Here is a 21,249-nt window from a genome sequence, read left to right on the forward strand (position 1 = left end):
CAGGCAGAATGGAATAACTACTCTTAACAGAACCAAAAAAAGTTCCATCCACATTTGAGAAAGTAGTAAGGATTTTTATTGTCAAAACAAGTTAAGAGATACAAGCATAACAGAAAACACAAATAAATTAACTGTTCTGATCATTTTAGACTCCAGGGCATCTCTGTGGGAAGGTCAGCTCAGCTCCTTGTGTAGACACCATACTGTCCAAAGCAAAAGACAGCAGGAATTTGAAACAGTGTTCAAGACAATGATTGAACATGTACACAAGTGAGGAGAAATGAAAAGGTGGATCCCCTCATCCCTTTCCTCAGTGAGGTATGTGTTTAGAAAGGTATGAGGCTCTTTTGGGGGGAAAATGATTGCATACAGAAAATTTTTTAATTCTTCCACCTCCCAGAAAAGAATTTTTCAGGCCCTGGCCTGAACAAGAAACTCAAAATAGGGTGACACTAGTTTCGTATGAACCGCAAGACTATACTCGAACTGCAGTTGCCACCTCCTTTAAGAAAGTTTAACATCCATTTATCTATACCAAACCAGTAGACTGGATTTTCTCCCTTCGGAAGTTTTCAACCAAATGGGAGTTAAATTAATCTCACTTTAAAGTGCAACAAAGGATATGTAAGGCTAGTGTTTGTTCTGTGACACACAAAAGAGAAGCATCCCTCCAACAGCACTGGCCCAAGAGGTACTACGTAAGAACTGGCTGCAGGACAAAGTGATCCATGAGGTCTACCAAAAAGCAAGGAGGTTCTGGTTTCAGCAGAAAACAGAGGGGATCCCTACCAAGGCTGGCTCTTAACTATACCCAGATCTCAAACAGATCCTGGGTCCCCATAACTGACAAGGCTGGAGCACACAGTGCCAGCACAGCCAGGAGGGCCAAAGTCATCTAAACTAGTCAGTGAACGCCTCTATGCCATGATTTGTCCATGCGCACATGGACAGTGGTAAAGGAATCAAGAAGCCTTGGTTTTGGAACAACACAAATATTATTTACCTATTAAGTAATGATCAAAGTTCTTGTGTAGGGTAAATGATACAAAAATAGGTAATGAGGTCCCCATACATCAACTGCTGAGGTTTAGTCTAACTTTAAATTAAAGCAGTACAAAATGGCTTCTTCCACACAAGGACAAGCTTTGCACTAATGTTTCTCAAAAGCCAATTATGTCTCCAGCTCTAGCCTCAGTTTGAGAGTTTTTTAAAAAGAGAAAACAAAACTTTTCCTATGTCAGAGCCAAGGTAAAGGGGAGCTGGGCTCAAGCCACCTCTATCCAGAGTCCCTGGAACAGAAAGAGCTCTAGAAGCCAGTGGGTGTGAGAACATTCAAGTCCCGCGGTTTTAGATTGTGGGCCCGCGGCAGCTGTTTCTTCCCTTCTATCACTGGGATGTCCATTTTGGGTGGCTTGAACACTGCTGGATCCTCAGCCATTCGGGTGGCTTGTGTGCGAATCAGTTCCATTGGAGAAGGCTTCTGGGCTCCTTTGTAGGCCTGGATGGCAAAACCTCCTACAGAAGTAAACCACAGAGCAAACGATTTCAAAATTAGTAAGCAGCTACCAACATACATGGTAAAATGCCCGCCACTGCTCTCTTTCGTGAAGGGGCAGCCTTACCCGAATCAGACTTCTGGAGGGATCTTGGTCCAAAGACACTCCATTTATCTGCCGAGCTTCTGTCTTTTTCCCCGCTTCCAGAATCCATGGTGCTAAGATTGGGGCCAGGTAAGGCTGTGGAAGAACCAGAAGTGAACCAGCCTCTGGAAGAGAAAGAATAAAATGGTAACACATCCTCTTCCTACACCTCTAGAAGCGTCCCACGCCAGGACTAGGGACTGTCAGCTCCCCCTCCTGGCTCGGAAGCCACAGGCTGACCTCCCAGTGTTGGACGTGGCACTGGCTTTGCTTTAGCCCACGGCTGCTGGGGGGTGGGGGTCGCAGGAAGGGCTCACCTGGGCTTCTGCTTAGGGGACGAGTGGGGGCTGCTGCTTGGGGTGGACTGGGTGGAGGCTGGCTGCTTCTCCTCTCTTGTTATCTCTCCGCTCTGGAGCTTTAGTTTCTGCTCAGATGGGTAAGAAGAGAGGCATTTTAAAAATCACAGCAAATACAAAACAGCTAAGTTTGGGTATAAACAACCTGGTTCACACTAACTTCAGGCAAAAGGAAACATTAAGAGGTGAAATAGTTTTGGATTATAGGAAGATATTCCTTTGATTCTGCCATACTAGAGTTCCATCTTTTAAAAAAATGTATTCATTCTATAGCATATCCTGAACATCTCTGTACTAATTCCACACCAGAGCTTTCGACTGTCCACACTGACCAACCAATAAGTGGACGAGCCAGAACCCCAGTGGCGGGCCTTCCTCAACTGCCCTCTTTGCCACTACCACGCACACCCTGCCATCCCCAGCCTCTCAGTGCCAAGACTTGGCCACTAACCCCTCCAGCTAAATGCTCCCTCTGTGCAGCCCTTCCTTCCCATAACCAGTCACTCCAGCTGCCCTCAGCGTTGTAAACAGACATGTAACAGACAGACCAGCAGTCTAGCAGGGGAGACAAGCCTACTTCTCACTGCTCCTAGGTCAAGGCTTCCATACGGTCTCCATGCTCCGTGTCTAGTACACCAATGCTCAGCCCAGGCTATACTTCAAACAAATGACCGTGATGAATTTTCTCAACACTCAACATATCAAGTTACATGAGCTGGCATTTCAGCCATCCTCATGTTCTACTCCTATGGCCAAGATGCAGAAGGTGGGCCAGATTCAGTTCCACCATTATATGGGGTGAACTGTGCAAATGGAATTCAGACTGACACCTACCCTGGAAAGTTCTCAGTGTCAAAGGCTGACAGTGCCCCTCTCCAGAAGGATCTGTCTTGTCTGAGAGCTTAAGCTGGACACCAAACCAACCCTGACCCGCCACAGCAGTGGTTTTAAGTTTAGTGTGCAAACATCATCCGGGATGCTCATTACAAAATGCAGCCATCCACAACGTCTCATATCCCTGCCCACAGGCCACTAACCCCCAACTATTCCTCCTCCATGTATTGTATATCATGATCCTCCTTGTGAGCCCCTCGGGAGCCAGATTCTCAGGCAACTCTGGAATATGGAGAAAAACCAACAGGAAATAGGGCATCAGGAGACTTGATTGCAGGTACTATGACTGGTTAATAAATACATAACCCTGGACCTCAGTTTCTTCATTTATAAAACATGGATGTATCTATGTCAGAGGATTAATAAGAAGATGAAGTGAATATGAGTGCTTGATAAATCTTAAAAGCACTATTAAGTATAAAGTGATATTCCCTGAAAGAAAATCATTTGAAACTATTTTATTTTATTCATACAATTATTTGGTCATTATTAACCTTACTGAAAATTCTCCATTTGTTCCAATTTTTAAAATGAAAGCAAAAACATCCCAATTCTATATTTATTTTAATTTTTAAAAAACTAAACATAGAGCATAACATTCCTTTCTAGCCAGTGTTACCTCTGTTGAGGTTGCCTGACTCCCATTTCTCGCCCTCAGAGTCAATCACCCTGGTACATAGTGACCCACGTTGGCTTTGTTGTTCATAACGTGCTCACACATATCACCTGTGTAAGCTCAGAATCTCATCTGACCCTCCGAACTAGAAGTAAGGGAAACAGTAAGTTTTATAGATGGATAAGCAGAAACTACGAGGCCAAGAGCCCGGGAGCTTTCAGCTAGAAAGTGCGACCACAAGGGGGACTAAACCTGCTCTAAATTCCTCGCTCAAGCCTCTTTCCACCACTCTCCACACCCCCAACTAGCTGAGCTGGTAACTTCAAAACCACAGCCACACCTCAAGCTGTGAATGATGAGGGTTTTGTTTTTTTGCGGTACGCGGACCTCTCACTGTTATGGCCTCTCCCGTTGTGGAGCACAGGCTCCGGATGTGCAGGCTCAGCGGCCATGGCTCACGGGCCAGCCGCTCCGCAGCACGTGGGATCTTCCCGGACCGGGGCACGAACCCGTGTCCCCTGTATCCGCAGGCGGACTCTCAACCACTGCGCCACCCGGGAAGCCCGAGGGTTTTGTTTTTTAAAAGTTCCTAAGAAACAAGCTTACGTGGAGTGCTTCTGCCACTCGCAGGTACTTGGTCTCCTCGGTGGTGAGGCCCTTGTGGGGTGTGTAGCCAGCATCTCTCAGCCCTGCCTGTTGCTCAAAACGCTGAATGCTCTCCTGGGTCTGTTCTGGGAACAGAGGAGATAACAGTCATGCCCATCCCCCTCTCCCATCACAAACTGGGGGAGATGAACACAGATATCCACTGTTCTCCCCGGGAGCAAGAGCATACACACTGGCCATCCGAGAAGGATGCCCAAACAGGCATCGTGGCAGGAATTCTGAACCTCACATGAAGCCTAGGCAGAAAGAAGCCTTCCCTTACAGCAAGCTAAAGAGCAGGTTACTCCTAAAGGGACAGCCTGATAACCTCCCGGGAAACACTCCTTACCTTCCTCTCATTTATACCCTAGGACATTTTCTTTGTATTCAGAAATGCAACATGGAGAAGGCAGCTGACATTCAGAAACAGTGCAAGTTCTCCAAATATAAAGTTTCCTCAGAGATACTCACCACCCTCTTTACGATCTTCACCAAAGAGAAATGGGCCACGTTTAGGACAGATGGCACCAAAGTAGCAACTGGATCCAAACCAGAGAGAATGTGCCTTGAACTAACCAAGGTCTACTGATCCAATGTTTCCTGTGTGTGAAACTGCCCACCACAGTGCCTGGCACAGCAGGCAGATTCAACTCACTATCAGGGCAGTCTGACCCGATTATCTTGTCATCAATGTCAGTTATACCTGGGAATGACTTGACAGTGGAATTTTTGCTTAATCTGTACACACACTATGTAATACACCCCCATGTACAAGAATGTGGCAGCTGAGGATCAAAAGTCCAGATGCCAGATGTCCTTTATGACTGAGTCATTCCCCTTCTAAGGGACTAGTTTATTTCCAACAGAAATAGAAGCAAAGGAAACATACACACACACACACACACACACACACACACACACACACACACACACACTCTAAATGTATAAAGGTGTTTTCCAGTCTTGCCATGTAGTCACTTGAAAATTTTAAAAGCAGGAAAGGATTTAATGAATACGATACCTGATATTTAAAATGCCAGGATTTTAAATGCAGCTTTTTTTTTTAAATTTATGACTACAGCAACATGAAAAGTTCATCGTAATATTAATTGAAAAAATATTGATAGAATGGTTTGTCTATTAGATTTGCAATTATATAAAAATATGCATATATGTGGAAATGACTAAGCCAAATAAGTATCTGAGTGACAGTAATATATACTGGGGCGCTATAATGTTCTATACTGTTAGTAAACTCTATTTTCTATAAAGAAGTTACACTGTTCTAAAAGAACAATGACTAAGCTTCCTAACACTGCCAGGACACCTTCTCAAGCTTGCAAAATACAAGCAATAGTTGCTGATTCAAACAGTGCATTTATGTGTGAATAAGAAAAAGTCCAAGTAGGAGTTTGGACTTTTGGTTCCTGGGTGAGTTCTTCAGGAATTGCCCACGACTAACTGATGCCCTCCAGAGCAGATAAACAAGGGCTTCCGACATCAAAACTGAGCCAACTAAAGAGAACCTCTACGTGCCCTGCCCCTGGCAGAGGCTGCTGCTGACAAGCAGAGCTGTATATCTAATAATTGTTAACTTCCCACTAGAAGCAACTAGAAGGGCCCTCTGGAACCAACAAGTTTAGTTAACTTGTAAGATTTTTTTAAAAAATTCAAGCTCTCTTGTTTCCAGTCTTATCAGGACCACAAATCACACATTCTTAAGACCAAAGACACTTGAGGCACCAATCTTGTCTCAAGATCCAAGAGGAGGAACAACTTTGAGCCATTTAATTTAAAAAAATAAGCGCAGGGGTGGTGGGAGATGTCTCAGTGTGTCTCCTTCTCCAGCAGAGCTTGAAACAGTATCAGCAGCCGCTCCCGGCCACTGAGCACTGGTGCCATCTAATCCTCCCCTCCACCTGCCGGCCAGATTCCCCATCTCACAGAGGAGGAAACAGCCTCAGTAGTTAAGTAACTTGCCCAAGGTCACGCTGATGGATATGGGAAAATAAGGCTGTAGCAACGAAGCAGCAGGAGTGCACCTAAATCAACTGAGATGCTTAACGTTGGGCAAGTCTTCCACCTAAATGTAGCTTCAACACTGATGATGACTCAGCAGCCAGACTGACCTCTGCCGGGCTGGGTTAGGACAGGTTAAGGCAAGTGTGTCTGCACAACTCCCCCAGCTAGTTGTAGGAAGCCTAAACTCTTCCCCGCCCCCAGTTCTGAGAGCGCAGAATGCTTACTTGTGATCAGAGAACTCATGATGACATGGGTAGCTTTAGCCTTCACCACGGGGACCTTGTCCGCACCATCAATGGCCGATGGCAGGGCACAGGATGAGACGCTGGCCTCTCCTTCCTCCACCTGTTCAAGAGGGGCAAGGAGGCACCTGAGCCAGACAAGGGAGTCACACGCCTCAACTTACTCCTCTGGGAGTAATCAGATACAGGAGAAAATATGTGAAGGGGGGCTTGTTTGTCCACACCCAATTAGATATGTATTATCCATAGTGACAAAAGATATGACATTACACGAATAGCCTGTATTTATAAAAGTGGGAGAGCCAGAATTTGAAGCTCTGAGCTCTATTATCTTTCCAGATTATGTCTGTCCAAAACACAATATGCCCCTAAGGATACAGAAGAAACAACTATTACTAAGCATTGACCGTGTACCAAGCACCATGCTTGCTTTTGCTTAATTAATCACTGCATTCGCTAAGTGGTTCTCAAATTTTGCCAAGCACCAGAATCCCCTGGAGGGCTTGTTAAACAGACTGCTGGGCCCCAACTCAGAGCTGATTCAGTAGGTAGGGCTCAAGAATTTTGTTTCTAACAAATTACCAAGTGATGCTGATGCTGTTGGTCCCTGAGACCACACTTCGAGGACCACTGCTCTAAGGGTTCAATAACGATCTTTTAAAACAAACCAGAAAGTCTACGTAGCTCCTCAGCTTTAACATGAGAGGGCTGGAGCACGCTGCCTTCCTTAATCTAAACACCTGACACCGTGCTCAGGACTAACTGGAAGCAGAGGACTGGGTTTTACTCTTTGTTCTCTACTTCTCCAAAGGAATTGAGAAGAAAGATGGTCAGAAAGGAGGGGAGTAGAAGGAAGTATTGAAATGTTGTATCCCTGTTACAAAACAGGATTTAAACTCTTCAGCTGTGACCTTACTCGAGCAAAACTTGAACCTCTGCTTTCTCACTTGGAAGACGGCTGATGATTGGGACATGGATGCCTAGGGCATGGATGGTTAGGACAAACAAAAGAATGCATGTAATGAGTCAAGTTGAGCTCTCCTTAGAAAGGCCAGTTGTTCCAAACTGTCAGCTGTTCCAGCTGGGACACAGCAGAAAACTGGAAGCCCATTCTTTGCCTAGAGAAGCAAGCAGCAGCCTTCATAAATGAAGAGGGTGGTGGGCTGCCCTCCCAAGAGCTATCAGGAGCCTTGCTTCTTTTTTGCTCCGGTCCCTTGAGTCTGCTGTTTTGGCATCACAGGCTGGCTGCTGGGGCCCTTTCCCCCTAGTACTGCCAATACTTTTTACACAAAATGTTTCTACCTCAACAACTGACTGGGTCAGATTTCAGTAGAAAACTGATATAGGGAACTTCCCCCAGAGCTGTAGGGGGCACTTTCATAGCAAGGAGCGCCCTGTTCTGAGAGCTTAATGGTATGTGGGGGGCGGGGTGGGCAGGGAAGGGAGGGACACTACACTCTTTAGAAAGGAAGGATCACATACAGCTCTGCCAAGGGAAGCTAAGCCCGGAGCCAGGAGTCACAACATCAGCTCCACACCTAATATGTGCCAGGCCTTTCAATCCTCTTTTTTTTTTTATAAATTTATCTATTTTATTTATTTATTTTTGGCTGCGTTGGGTCTTCGTTGCTGCGCACGGGTTTTCTCTAGCTGCGGCGAGTGGGGGCTACTCTTCGTTGCGGTGCACGGGCTTCCCATTGCAGTGGCTTCTCTTGTTGCGGAGCACGGGCTCTAGGTGCGTGGGCTCAGTAGTTGTGGCTCTCGGGCTCTAGAGCGCAGGCTCCGTAGTTGTGGCGCACGGGCTTAGTTGCTCCATGGCATGTGGGATCTTCCCAGACCAGGGCTTGAACCCGTGTCCGCTGCAATGGCAGGCAGATTCTTAACCACTGTGCCACCAGGGAAGTCCCTCCAGTCCTCTTTTATTTAATCCCCACGGCACCTCCATGACAAAGTATTTTCATCTCTCACACAGAGACACTGTGGCTCAGGGGTGAAGCCCAAGCTCACAGCTGGTGCACAGACTGTTAGGTGGCTCACACCCAGGTCTGCTTAGACAGCTGCTTACTGGTACTTGCTGTCAGGACCTAGCTGTCACACAGCTCAAAGTGCAGGGAAACGATAGCTGCAGCTTAAAAGGATTCATCTGAACTGGGTGGGCCTAGCTTATTCAGGCAACAGGACCACCTTTCTGGCATTCTTGGTGGTTGGAAAGTCAGAGGCGAGAGAGACACAGTCCCTGCAGTCAGGAAGCACAGGCTTCAGAAACAAGCCTGCAACCAGCATGTCAGAACCCATGAAGCCCAACTGCACAAAAGGGCTGTGAGAGCAGATCAGTGTGTAACGAGGTATGTGTGTGCATGTGTGTGCACGGCAGGAGGGCCTTACAAAGGAGGCAGCTCTCACATAGGATGGCAGTGGGGAAGGGCATCTGAGGCAGGAGGGACAGCATGAGGAAAAGCACAGCATACGTTCAGGAAAGAGCCAATTTTTAATCACTCAGTGAGCATCTTTTTTGCAATCACTTTATGCCAAGTCCTCTGCTAGATACTGTAGATGGAGTATGAATCAGACAGGGCCCCTGCCTCCAGGAAGCTAATGGAGGGCAATGAAGTAACACAGGGATTGTAACAGGGGTCCACAGTACACTGGAGACCTCAAAAGGAGGGGTGATAGTCTTACTGGGAGGACGGAGGAAAATCACAGAAGAGATGGTTGAGCTAAGACTTAAAGGATGCCATCTGTCAGGCAGATGAAGTACGAGGATAGGATAGGGACTGTGAACATTCCAGGCAATTGGAGCAGCGAGAAGCAAAGACTTAGAGGCATCAAATACCCTATTAAGTACAAGAAATCTTAGGTAACTTGCATGGCTGGATCACAGGGGGTGGGGGGTGGATTCGGAGGGGAGGGAGCGCTGACAGGACCTGGCCATGCAGAGCCAGACTAAGACTAAGGAGCTTGGATTTAATACTGTGGAAACGAGGGTGGGGAGGACGGGGAGGAGAGGGGATGGGGAGGTTGTATTTCAGGTAGAAGACACAGCCATTCTAGTTTTGAATTAAAAAGGAAAAAGGCCTACCAACTCTACAGAAAACATAACATATATAGGGATTGGTGGCTGCCCAATTCTATGGGTGTCAGGAGCCGCTGACGGCTTCTGGAGCAGAGGAAGGAGAACGAAGGGGTTGGGCCTGCCAACGGCAGTCAGCGGGGTCAGATACCTTGGCAAGGTGCTGATACTTGCGCTCTGGAATCACTGGCTTCCAGGGGATGCTGCCCATGTCCGATGGAGGAGGAGTCATGGGCGTAGGGTCCTCGAGGGCATCATCATAGCTGAATGCCCGGCGGTACATCCCGATGGGCAGGGACATCTTGCCTAGAGGCCCACTAGGCTCAAGAGCTAAGAACAGACACACCTGTCAGGATGGGCTCATCAGCTGAACATACCAGTAGCTTTAAATTAATCTGTAGGCAGGAAAGCTCTGAAACACTCTTATTCTGGGACAGAGCAAGAAAAGCTCGTTCTGGAAGAGCTAATCCAGTCAAGGTAAGGTAACTACAAATTCCTTCCTCTCTGCCTGACACTGGATTCTCCACTTAACCCACACAGCACCCCTAATCCATTTTTATGGATTAGGAAACCAAAATTCAATTTCAATTTACCTGAGCAAGGTCACATAACTTCAAAGTGCAGTAAGGAATCAAAACCCAAAGCAATCTGATTTCAAAGCTTGTATTCTTTTTTTTTTTTTTTTGGGGGGGGGGGGGGGGGGCGCGGGCCTCTCACTGTTGTGGCCTCTACCGTGGCGGAGCACAGGCTCCGGACGCGCAGGCTCAGCGGCCATGGCTCACGGGCCACTCCGCGGCATGTGGGATCTTCCCGGACCGGGGCACGAACCCGTGACCCCTGCATCAGCAGGCGGACTCTCAACCACTGCGCCACCAGGGAAGCCCTCAAAGCTTGTATTCTTTAGGCCACAGAAGCCCGTGGCAATCCCAAGACTCTCAATTCAGGCAAAACTGAGGATATGCAGTCTTGGGAATTCCCTGGCAGTCTAGTGGTTAGGACTCCACGCTTTCACTGCTGAGGGCCAGGGTTCAATCCCTGGTTGGGGGACTAAAATCCCACAAGCCTCATGGCCAAAAAAAAAAAAAAAGAAACACCATGAAATCTTGTTCCCAGTTTATACATGAGGAAAAGAAGGCCCAGAGGTGGCAAATCCTCTGTCTTTACTACCTCACCTAAGATAACAAGAGCACCATGACAAGAAATATGTCAAATAATATGCTGTCCAGCAGCATCTAAAACAGTTTCGAATGTTCTATATGACTTAAATGGCACAGCCAATTTTCATCACAGAAACTACTGACAACGGTTCTCACAAAGCACTGCCAGCTGATCCTGCCATTCCTGTCCACCGGAACGGACTGGCGGAATGCCCCAGTGACGCAGGCTCCCCACCTCAAGGGCACACTCAGCTCTGCCAGATCAGGGAGCAAAGTTCATTTTGTTTGTTTGCTGATCCTTTCAGAGCAGAACTAACGTCCAGATCCTGCCTTCAGTGTGACATTATCCTGTTGCTCTAATTACACAATCACACTCTCCAAGATATCAACCTGTTCGGCAATAAGTCCAAAACCAGCAAAGACATTCCATGTAAACAACAAGAGGGCCAAGCAGTTACCATTATTCTTATGATTAATAACAATTACTAACAAATCCATAGAAACAGAAAGAGGATTAGTAGTTGCCAGGACCTGGGGGGAGGGAGGAGCCACAGGAGTGACTACTAAAGGGACAAGGTTTTCTTTTGTGGGTGAGGAAGATGTTCCGGAATCAGACAGTGGTGATGGTTGCACAACCTTGTGAATATACTAAAAATCACTATACTGTTCATTTTAAATGGCTGAATTGTATGGTATGTGAATTATCTCAATTAAAACAAACACACGAGCAAATCATAATTACCAAGTACCCTTCCTTGCCAGGAACTTACATCCCTCATCTTTCCTAATCCTCATTAAGCAGATATTCTTCCCCTTTTCCAGCTCAGGAAACTGAGGCATAGATCTGAAGCAACACCCCACTAGCAAGTGTGAGGTGGGGGCTGGAACACAGATCTCAGCCAGCTCTCACACCCGCCACGCAACACTCCATGCTCCCCACACTATAAGCATTAACCTAATGCATGCAACCCTGCGGCCAGGATGCTTACAGGGAGTTCACAGTCATCACAACGACAATGAAAGACAAACTAAAACACAAGTTGATGAAGTTAGAGACTAGAGATGGATCCTTATCGGGAGACTCCTATGACTCCACTTAATTTGGGAGCAATTTCAGAAACATCTTAAAGACTCATCCCAAGAGCCATCCCAATAGCCTTCCTAAGAATAATAATAAAGTCAGCTAATATTTACTAGGAGATAAATTCCCACAAATAGAGACCAAAAAATTTTCTGGGCAGTAAATGTATATTCATCTTTAACTCACATTTTCATGTATTTTATGTTTGATCTTCACAGCAAACCTGAGAGACAGGCACTATCATCAATACTTTACTGAGAATCAAAAATTGAGTGATTCAGATTTTAAAAATCACTAGCCCTTGCCATTAAAACAGTCCAAGGAGGAATCAATGACTTCACTAACCCAGAAATTATAACCCTGTACAGACCCAGGACTCACTAAATGTTGCAGTGAGCATTTTCATGACTAAGTTCAATGTGTCTTGAAATCAGGCTGGTGCCTTTTTGCCCAAACTTTCATTCCTCCCACCCTCCTATCTCCTCCTCACAAAAAAAGGGGGTGAGTTTAATCACTTTGGTTTAAGAACTACGCAGCTTATTCTAAATTTTTATTTGATACATAGGAAAGTGACAAATCTGTCATACCCTTAAGTGAAATAACTGTTCTCTTTCAAGTTAGATTTTTGGGTTCACACCCTGGCTGGGTGGTTAATAAGATAATATTTAAATGATGCCAATCTATTAAGTCTAAATACTCTCCTGGTGGCACAGAGTTACTATTAATATGTGGTTCAGAAAAAGTAGTTTCTGTCTAGCTCAAAATGTTAAGGGCAAAACATAACTTTACCAAAAAGAATTAAGTTTACCAGGCACTTCTGGTTGTCTCGAAGCCATTGAAAGACTGGGATCCCGGTGCTTTTTCTATACAGAATTCAGAGCTGAGTCCCTGCCACCTAATAAAAACAACAAAGGGCATTTTCTTACAGTGAACACCAAAGAATAGCTCCAATGCTGTTCTTCTGACAAGCACATAGAGTTTTACGGCTTGGTTACAAGGTTGAAACACACACAAAAGAGGGACAAACATGCGAGGGAGAAAAAAAAAGGATAAAATCAAAGGTCTCACCGTACCTGTCACTGATCTTAACACCTGTGATATGACAGACACCATACACAGTGAAAAGGTCACCTTACCAGAGTGAAATGATGTGACGATTATGCTGACAGACAGATATTAATGAGGAACGCTGCTCAGCTGCTGAAAGTTAGCAAAGCTGCTCGGGAAGAGTCCATCCATTCCAGAGGTTCTGAGAACAACAAACAACCAGCATTGGCACAGCCCTTCAGAGTCTGCCAAACACCTTCCTGTACTTTCATGTATCTCCTGTAACAACCTTGCGAGAGATACTATACTCGTTTCGTTTTTAAATAAGTTAGGGCTCAGGGTCCAAATAACCTGACCCACAGCAAGGGACTAGGGAACCACAGTGGGTCAATTCATTCCTTGCTGCTAGTACTGACTGATATTCGTAAGGGTTTTATACAACACTTATCTTGCGTTTTAACCCTTGCAGCAACCCTTGCAAAGCAGGCATTGTTTACCCCCAATTTAAAGAAAAGGAAACTAAAAAGCAGAAGTGATTTGTCCAAGGTTACAGACAAGTGGCCCATCTGTAAGGCAGGTAGTTTCATCTCCATTTTACAGGGGAGTTCAAACAAAGCTCCGAGAAAGCCAAGTTACTTGCTTTTCAGCTTGCTGCACTCCCCCCTCTATCCTGATGAAGCTCAGAAGGCAAAATCGTTAGTTCCTCATTAAAGAGTATCGCTGAAACGAAAGTCGGCCATCCTCGGGGTCCAGGCAGCATTCCGACCCGACACCTCCCCTTCCACTTCCCAGTGCCCATCCCCTCCCCCCTCCCCGCAGAGCTCTGACTTCTCCTTCATAAGATACAGGACAATGCCACCAGGATGTGAAACGCCTGGGCTGACTGAACCGCCTCTTCCACCCGGCGAGGATAAGAAAGATTAAGGCGATTAGGGCCAGGGCCTGGCACAAGCCGAAAGTTCCCCGGGGCAAGGCAAGTAGTAGGAGATAAGAGCGAGAAATGGGGGGTCCAGGACAAGGCCGGCCTGGTAAAGTAGAGGCGAAGCCCAGTGCCGGGGCTGCGGGGGCATTATCACAGAGATACCCCACGGGGGGACCCCAGAAGGCGGGGCGAGAGATGCACGGAGCGGTCCGGCAAAGATCTGAGCCTGAGTAAGGGGAGAGGAGAGAAGCACCACGAGGGCCCGGGCCAGGGCCTCGGTGGAGGGGACGGGGGCACGCCCCTCCTTACCGGTGGAGGACCGAGCCCCAAGGAGGGTCCGGTCCGGCTCATCTGGTTACCTGTTTTTCCGCCGCCGCGGAGCCGCCTGCGGCCCGAGCTCCGGCACTAAAGAGGCTCCGAAGACCCACGTCTCTCGAGAGGCTGTGGCGCATTCGGGACCCAAGCCATGGTGTGAGCGGCGCTGTGCCCGTGGCGACACAGAAGGCCCCAGACAGCAAACAGGGAGGGACCACAGGCCGCCGGCCCACAGCCCTCCCGATAAAGTCTCCAGAGGCCGAGTCATTTCACGCGAGATTTGGCGGGGGGGGGCTCGATGCATGCTGGGAGTTGTAGTCCATGGTCGGGAAAGCCCCAGGATCTTAGCTGCACTGCAGGTTGGTAGGGCCAGAGCTCCGTGTGTGGAAACTGCCAGCTCCCAGACGAAAAGCTACCCTTGACTAGCATTTTATGCCTGGGTCTGTGACAGACTGAGGGCAGATGGAGGTGGCATAGTAAAGTGACACCCTCAAACCCGTTTCACGGAGGGGAAGTTGAAGAGATGCGAAGGCACTTTGACTAAGAAGAGATGAAGTGAGCAGGGACCCTCTTCCAGGAACAGCTGGGTTAGGCAGGGTTCATACTAGTAGCAGAACCAAAAGGGGAAGCAAATAGCACCAGCCTCTGCTAGGTAAGGTGGTCGTAACATTATTTCCCTTTTACACTAAGGAAAGTGACACTTGGAGAGGTGCCAGCTCAACTGTCATACCCTGAAGGCTTCTTTTTTCCTTAAAGGGTTTACAAATATGACAAAGCAATAAAGTTGAGGAAGTAAACGAAGTTGAAAAACAATCTATCCACATGTCCAAAGCTTGCCATCAAGGCTCATTTCAAGAGGGCTATAGGGGCTTGGGGCTGGGACTTTTAGATTTCAGCATTTGACCATTGGCCAGGCCTACTGGCGGGACTGAGAGGCTTTCTTCATGCACCTTTAAACTTGAATATGCCAGTAATTAGAGTCTTTTCTAAACTCTGTGATTAGCTTATAAATAGCACAATTACATTGCAGTGTGATTTTTTTCTCGTGTTAAAAGTGTTATTTCATGGGCTTCCCTGGTGGTGCAGTGGTTGAGTCTGCCTGCCGATGCAGGGGACACGGGTTCGTGCCCTGTTCCGGGAAGATCCCGCATGCCGCAGAGCGGCTAGGCCCGTGAGCCATGGCCGCTGAGCCTGCGCGTCCGGAGCCTGTGCTCCGCCACGGGAGAGGCCAAGACAGTGAGAGGCCTGCGTACCGCAAAAAAAAAAAAAAAAAATTGTTACTTCAGGGCTTCCCTGGTGGCACAGTGGTTAAGAATCCGCCTGCCAATGCAGGGGACACGGGTTCAAGCCCTGGTCCAGGAAGATCCCACATGCTGCAGAGCAAATAAGTCCGTGTGCCACAACTACTGAGCCTGCTCTCTAGAGCCCGTGAGCCACAACAAGAGAAGCCGGCACACCACAACAAAGAGTAGCCCCTGCTTGCCGTAACTAGAGAAAGCCCGCACGCAGCAACGAACACCCAATTAATTAATTAATTAATTAATTAATTAAAATAGACTCTCAAAAAAAAAAAAGTGTTACTTTGTAAATTTGCAACTTTTAAAATATGCCATAATTTTTGCCCTCTGTGGGGACAAAGCTGACACCTTGCCCTCCTCCATCACAAGGAAGGCATACACATCACATCTTAGTCAGAAGGGGAGGAAAGAGCACTTTGCACCTTTATATAAATTGCAGGACAGGATCACCTTGTTTCAGTCTTATCCCCAAATTAATGAAAACTGAAGGCTTTCCTGGAAGTTACTGACTCTAAGACAACTTTATCCCTGACTCTTGTGATACTGATGTCTGAAGCTGTGACATGATGTTGGCAGATAGTAGCCGTTTGAGAAAATTGCTGTTTTCCCCAAAGAGCAGACTAGCTATAAACTTTTAGCCTTTGCAAGCTTACAGGGTTTTCCCCTTTAAATGGGTGTTGTATTTTTTATTTAGGGAGCTTATTCTTCTAAAGCCTGGACTTCCTTCGAACCCTTCTTTGTAAGTAAATTACTTTTCTAAATGGTCTGGTTGCATAGCTAAAGAGGATTCAGTCGCAGCTGAATCCATGAGGCCCAAGAAGGGCACCTTCAGAGCTGTTTGATCTCAGGCCATTTTTCTCAGTGCCGGGGGTGGATCTCTTGTAGCAATAGAGGTTCCCCTCCACTGCCTTTTCTGTGCTTTTTTTCTCACTCTGGTTTTGGTTCTTTTTTTCTTTCTTTCTTTGTTTTAAAGTCTTTATTGCATTTGTTACAATATTGCTTCTGTTTTATGTTTTGGTTTTTTGGCCACGAGGCATGTGGGATCGTAGCTCCCCGACCAGGGATCGAACCCACACCCCCTACATTGGAAGGTGAAGTCTTAAGCACTGGACCGCCAGGGAAGTCCCTCTGGTTTTGGTTCTTAGCCAAGCCTACTTTTAATTGTCACAGCCACTTTATTTCCCCAAGAGTGGCAGCATCCTTGGGAGGTTGGTCTTTGAGGTCTGATTGTTGGTTCTTATCTGGGGGCAGACAACAGTCAAGGGTCCCTGTGTGTGGTTCACCAGGGAATCTGGTTGCCTTTTTATGTATATTTACAACGTACACTTACCACGAAACTAATTTTCTTTTTTAAAAAAAATATTTAATTAATTAATTTATTTATTTTATTATTTTTGGGGGGGCTGCGTTGGGTCTTCATTGCTGTGCATGGGCTTTCTCTAGTTGCTGCGAGTGGGGGTTACTCTTCGTTGCGGCGTGCAGGCTTCTCATTGGGGTGGCTTCTCTTATTGTGGAGCACGGGCTCTAGGCGTGTGGGCTCAGTAGTTGTGGCGCATGGGCTTAGTTGCTCCGCGGCATGTGGGATCTTCCCGGACCAGGGCTCGAACCCGTGTCCCCTGCATGGGCAGGAGGATTCTTAACCACTGTGCCATCAGGGAAGTCCCGAAACTAATTTTCTAAATACTTTTGACTTGGAATTTTCTTTTTGCACCTTCTTGGGCACTTCATACCTTAATAAACTTGGAGCCTCTGAAATTGACCAGAATCTCTCTTACATCCACCCAGGATGCCCCAAATCATCCTGCATTTCTACTTCATGGGGGACGGGCAGAGAGTGGAACCAGACTCTGCCCACCTGCCTTCCTCTAGACATCTGCGCTCTCTGGCCAGTACAAGCCCTCAGAAAGGTCCACTCCCTAGATAGACCTGTCAACATTCTCACGACCCATCAGCGGACTGAAACTTGGTCACTGGGATAGTAGCAGGTGGGGCATTTGCATTTTTGGGATCTCTAGACTTGGAACTCTGGAAATCTGCCCCCTATAATATCACAGATAAGGCATTCCACCTAGTAGTGCTTAGGCATTGTCCATTTCCATTGCCCATTTCGCAGCAGAGGAAACTAACACTCTCAAGGGAACTTTGGATAAGATACCTCAGCCAGGAAGCGGCAGAGTTGAAATTCAAGACGGGCTGAGTGCCCAGCTGATAGTTTCGCTGCTGGCTATCCTTGGACTCAGCTCCTCCACTTTAACGTCCCTGGGGCTAGAGGGTTGAAGGCACATTCCCAAGGAAGAAACAAAGATCAGTAACACCGCCCTCTAGTGGTGAGGGGTAAAGATTTCACTGAAAAAAATAAGGATGCTTGGTCAGCTGTCAGACTGTCCTTAGAGACAAACTTCTCCCGCCTAATATCACAGATGAAGCAACTAAGGTGCAGAGAACAGAAGGAACCCGGCCACTGTCACAAAGTTAGTCCGGGGCAGTTGGTTAGCTAGAAAATGTGTTTTTGTTTCTTACTTTGTGTCAGGTACTATGCGTGGTACTCAGGATACACTGGGAAGGGTCCCTGGATGTTATAGGCTGACTTGTGTCCTCCCAAAATTCATGTGATGAAATCCCAAACCCCAGTGCCTCAGAACTTAACAGTATTTATAGATAAGGGCTGTAAAGGGGTGATTAGGTTAAAATAAGGCTGGTGTCCTTATAAGAAGAAGAAGAGGCCCCAGAGTTACACAAGCACAGGGAAAAGGCCATGTGAGGATACAGTGAGAGGCAATTTGCAAGCCAAGAAGAGAGGCTGCAAAAGAAACCAAACCTGCCGGCACCTTGATCTTGGACTTCTAGCCTCCAGAACTGTGAGAAAACTAATTTCTGTTGTTTAAGCCACCCACTCTGTGATACTTTGTTATGGCAGCCCTACCAAACTAATACGAGGAGACAGACAACGAATGAGAGATTATGAATAATTAAAAGCCAGATATCAGGAGGCAATAGCACCAAGTGCTATGTAATAGGGGGACTGACTCTGGAACATCAGGGGAGGGTGCCCAGAGAAATACGAGTTACAGAGGCAAGGAAGTAGGTGGAAGAGGGTGCTCCACGTGGGGCACCAAAGCAAGGGCAAAGGCCCGGAGGCAGGAGAAAGCTTGTGTCTGAGGAGAATTGGAGGGTGGGGAGCAATTAGCAGAGTCCTTGAGGTGGCAGAGCCCCCACCAGCTCAAGGTTTATAGGCCAAGGTATGGATTTTGGTCTTTCCCCTGAGAGCCATGGGGGTGAGGGGCCACCTGGAAGTGGACATAGTGTAAACAAGTCCATAGTTGGCCTTCGGTGGGGAGGGGAAGAGAGGGGAGAGTTAGAAAGGTTAATGCAACGGGCCCTGGGGTGATTTTGTTAAGCTAGGTTTTATTAGGGTTGGGGTTTATCTGGACGGCAGTTTGAGCACATTTAAATGCATTGGGAAGAATCAGCAGAGAGGGAAGTGTGCAAGATGCAGGTGAGTAAGGGGTTAAGAGCCCTGAGATGCAGGAAGGGGCACCTGGCATTTGATCAATTACCTAGGGCCTACAGGTTTTTCAGAGACCCACAAAAACATCTTTGAACGCTAAAAGTTAAATGATTTTCCAAGATTTTTTTAAAACTGCAGAATCAAAACTAACATGTTTAATTAAATGTCCGCACAACAGAGTATTACATCAACTTCCTTTATGATAATATTTAACTCTCATAAAGATGTCGTTGCATTTGAAAACAAATTGAGAGCTAGATTTTTCTCACCTTGAAAAATACTCCCAATGAGCAACTTAGTGCTCCCCCCGAAAAAAACAAAAAGCAAAAAAACATAGTCAATCACAAATTAGACAAGTTGGGACTTCCCTGGTGGCACAGTGGTTAAGAATCTGCCTGCCCATGCAGGGGACACGGGTTCAAGCCCTGGTCTGGGAAGATCCCACATGCCGCGGAGCAACTAAGCCTGTGCGCCACAACTACTGAGCCCACACACCACAACTACTGAAGCCCGCGCACCGCAACAAGGAGTAGCCCCCGCTCGCCACAACTAGAGAAAGCCCGCGCACAGCAACAAAGACCCAACGCAGTCAAAAATAAATAAATAAAATAAATAAATTTATTTAAAAAATTAGACAAGTTATCTGTAGCTAAGTAATTTTTAAAGAAAAACTTTTTAATTATTTAAATGTTTTACAGCAATATGTTTAACATGGGACATGAGTACATTTGAATATGTTTGTTTGGTACAGTATGTGGTGGAATGTTCTAAGGAAGGACAGGCTAGGGCAGAGGAGATCTAAAAACCACCCTGGGGTGGGTCCAAAGCATGTGACATGTGAGGGGCTGGCCTCGGAAAGAAGGAAGTTTTCAGCGTGTTTGGTGGAGGAGATGGGCAAGGCCCCCTCTACTGGCTTTTTTGTTGTCGGTGAGGTAGGAGATGAGCTGTCTCTTCTGTCTGTGAGCAGAGAGGGGGAGGTGAGGTGAGGGGCAAAGAGAGAAGAATGTAAAGATTTGAAATTGCCATTTCAGAGAGTGGAGGAGGAGAAACTGACGGGAAAGTGTGGATGACCCAGTTGAGGCTGGTCACCATGAGTAACTGATTGTGCCAATGTGTCTAGTTGTGTGTCTTCAGGAGCATAGTTTAATGGTCTGGAAGCAGGAACACCCTGGATTCACCCAGGGCTGGGGTTCAATAGGGTGAGCAGGATGAAGGGTCAAAGGAGGTGAGGAAGTTAACATCACTTGAGTGCCTACATCGTGTGCACAAGAATAGACACTCTTACATACACTGCCTCATCCATAAGGATCATTACATTGGTTACGATGCGTTTGGCTGCAGTCAAGAGAAAAACTCAACTAACAATGGCCTAAAGGTATTTGTTGTTTATTTAGGAGTCTGTAGGAAATTAGACCTCGGATTAGTTTGGAAGCTCCATAATATCCTCAGAGACCTGGGTTTTCCCTTCCCTTTTGTGCCTTCCCTCAGCAAGTTGGGTTTCATTTGCAGGCTTGGACCTCACGTTTGAACTGTAGTCGCTCCAGCTCACAAAGCAGAGCTTCCTCACATGACAGCACTCTCTGTGGGAAGGGAGAAAATTACTTCCTAGAAGGCTAGCAGTCTTCTACCTACAACCCCTGGGCCAGAACTGAGCCAGATGCTCACCCCTACACTAAAACTGATCAACAGGAACTGGAAGGCTCCAATCATCTTAGTTTTAAGTCATGACTCCTCCCAAGGCTGAGCACATACCAAATAAATAAAGTTGGGATTCTGTTAGCAAGAAAAACAGAGGGATGGCTCTGTTGGATATTCCACCAACAGTGTCTGCACAATCATTATCCTCATTTTACAGTTGAAGAAACAGGTTCAAAGAGGTTATGTGGCATGATGAAGGTCACAGTGGGTCTGGAAATTGAGCCCAGATCCTTCTGATACCACTATGCTGTGCCCTGTTCAGGTCTTGCTGACTCTAAGACCAGTTTTCTTTGCATGTAACAATGGTTCCCAACTAGGGGTCCCTATAGCCCCTACAGAGAGTTGGGGAGAGGAGGGAACTTCCTGGGTATTTATTTCCAGTGTAAAAAAATTAATAAACAGAAACCTTAATTAAATAGTCAGGAGACCAGAAGCAGGGGGCTCTCACACTCTGTGATGATGATAACAGAGCCCAAAAGGAATAAGAAAGATTCCTCTTGGGCTTCCCTGGTGGCACAGTGGTTGAGAGTCTGCCTGCCGATGCAGGGGACACGGGTTCGTGCCCTGGTCCGGGAAGATCCCATATGCCGCGGAGCGGCTGGGCCCGTGAGCCATGGCCACTGAGCCTGCGCGTCCAGAGCCTGTGCTCCACAACGGGAGAGGCCACAACAGTGAGAGGCCCGCATACTGCAAAAAAAAAAAAAGAAAGAAAAAAGAAAGATTCCTCTTCCTTCCTGA

The 21,249-nt window shown here is 46.8% G+C and overlaps 1 protein-coding gene across 2 annotated transcripts; it reads right to left on the reverse strand.

Moving 5' to 3' along the window:
* Nucleotides 1–53: 53 nt before the first annotated feature.
* KIAA1191 (KIAA1191 ortholog) lies at nt 54–14,239 on the reverse strand. 2 transcript variants are annotated; one of them, XM_027098209.1, is made up of 9 exons: nt 14,052–14,239; nt 12,860–12,972; nt 12,532–12,618; nt 9,637–9,815; nt 6,398–6,518; nt 4,113–4,237; nt 1,958–2,064; nt 1,623–1,765; nt 54–1,515 (listed from the first exon to the last, which is right to left on the reverse strand). In XM_027098209.1, exons 3-9 carry the CDS (start codon nt 12,557–12,559, stop codon nt 1,307–1,309), a joined length of 912 nt encoding a protein of 303 aa, XP_026954010.1. In that variant the 5' UTR covers nt 12,560–12,618; nt 12,860–12,972; nt 14,052–14,239; the 3' UTR covers nt 54–1,306. The 2 variants fall into 2 exon arrangements, with proteins under 2 accessions (XP_026954010.1, XP_026954011.1); XM_027098210.1 differs by lacking the exon at nt 12,532–12,618 and having other exon boundaries at nt 59–1,515; nt 14,052–14,238.
* Nucleotides 14,240–21,249: the final 7,010 nt, after the last annotated feature.

Source organism: Aethalodelphis obliquidens, unplaced genomic scaffold, assembly GCF_003676395.1.
Source record: "Aethalodelphis obliquidens isolate GAN/ISIS:26980383/991018 unplaced genomic scaffold, ASM367639v1 scaffold121, whole genome shotgun sequence".
Classification (NCBI taxonomy): Eukaryota; Metazoa; Chordata; class Mammalia; order Artiodactyla; family Delphinidae; genus Aethalodelphis; species Aethalodelphis obliquidens.

Bases quoted from the DNA above. Each gene is read 5' to 3' on its own strand.
- KIAA1191 (XM_027098209.1), bottom strand. From the start codon at position 12,559: ATGGCTTCGAGACAACCAGAAGTGCCTG. The intron at 4,238-6,397 runs GTAAGCATTCTG...CTCTGTTCCCAG, and splicing joins CATGAGTTCTCTGATCACAA to AACAGACCCAGGAGAGCATT. The intron at 1,766-1,957 runs GTGAGCCCTTCC...TTTCTCTTCCAG, and splicing joins TCCCCTAAGCAGAAGCCCAG to AGGCTGGTTCACTTCTGGTT.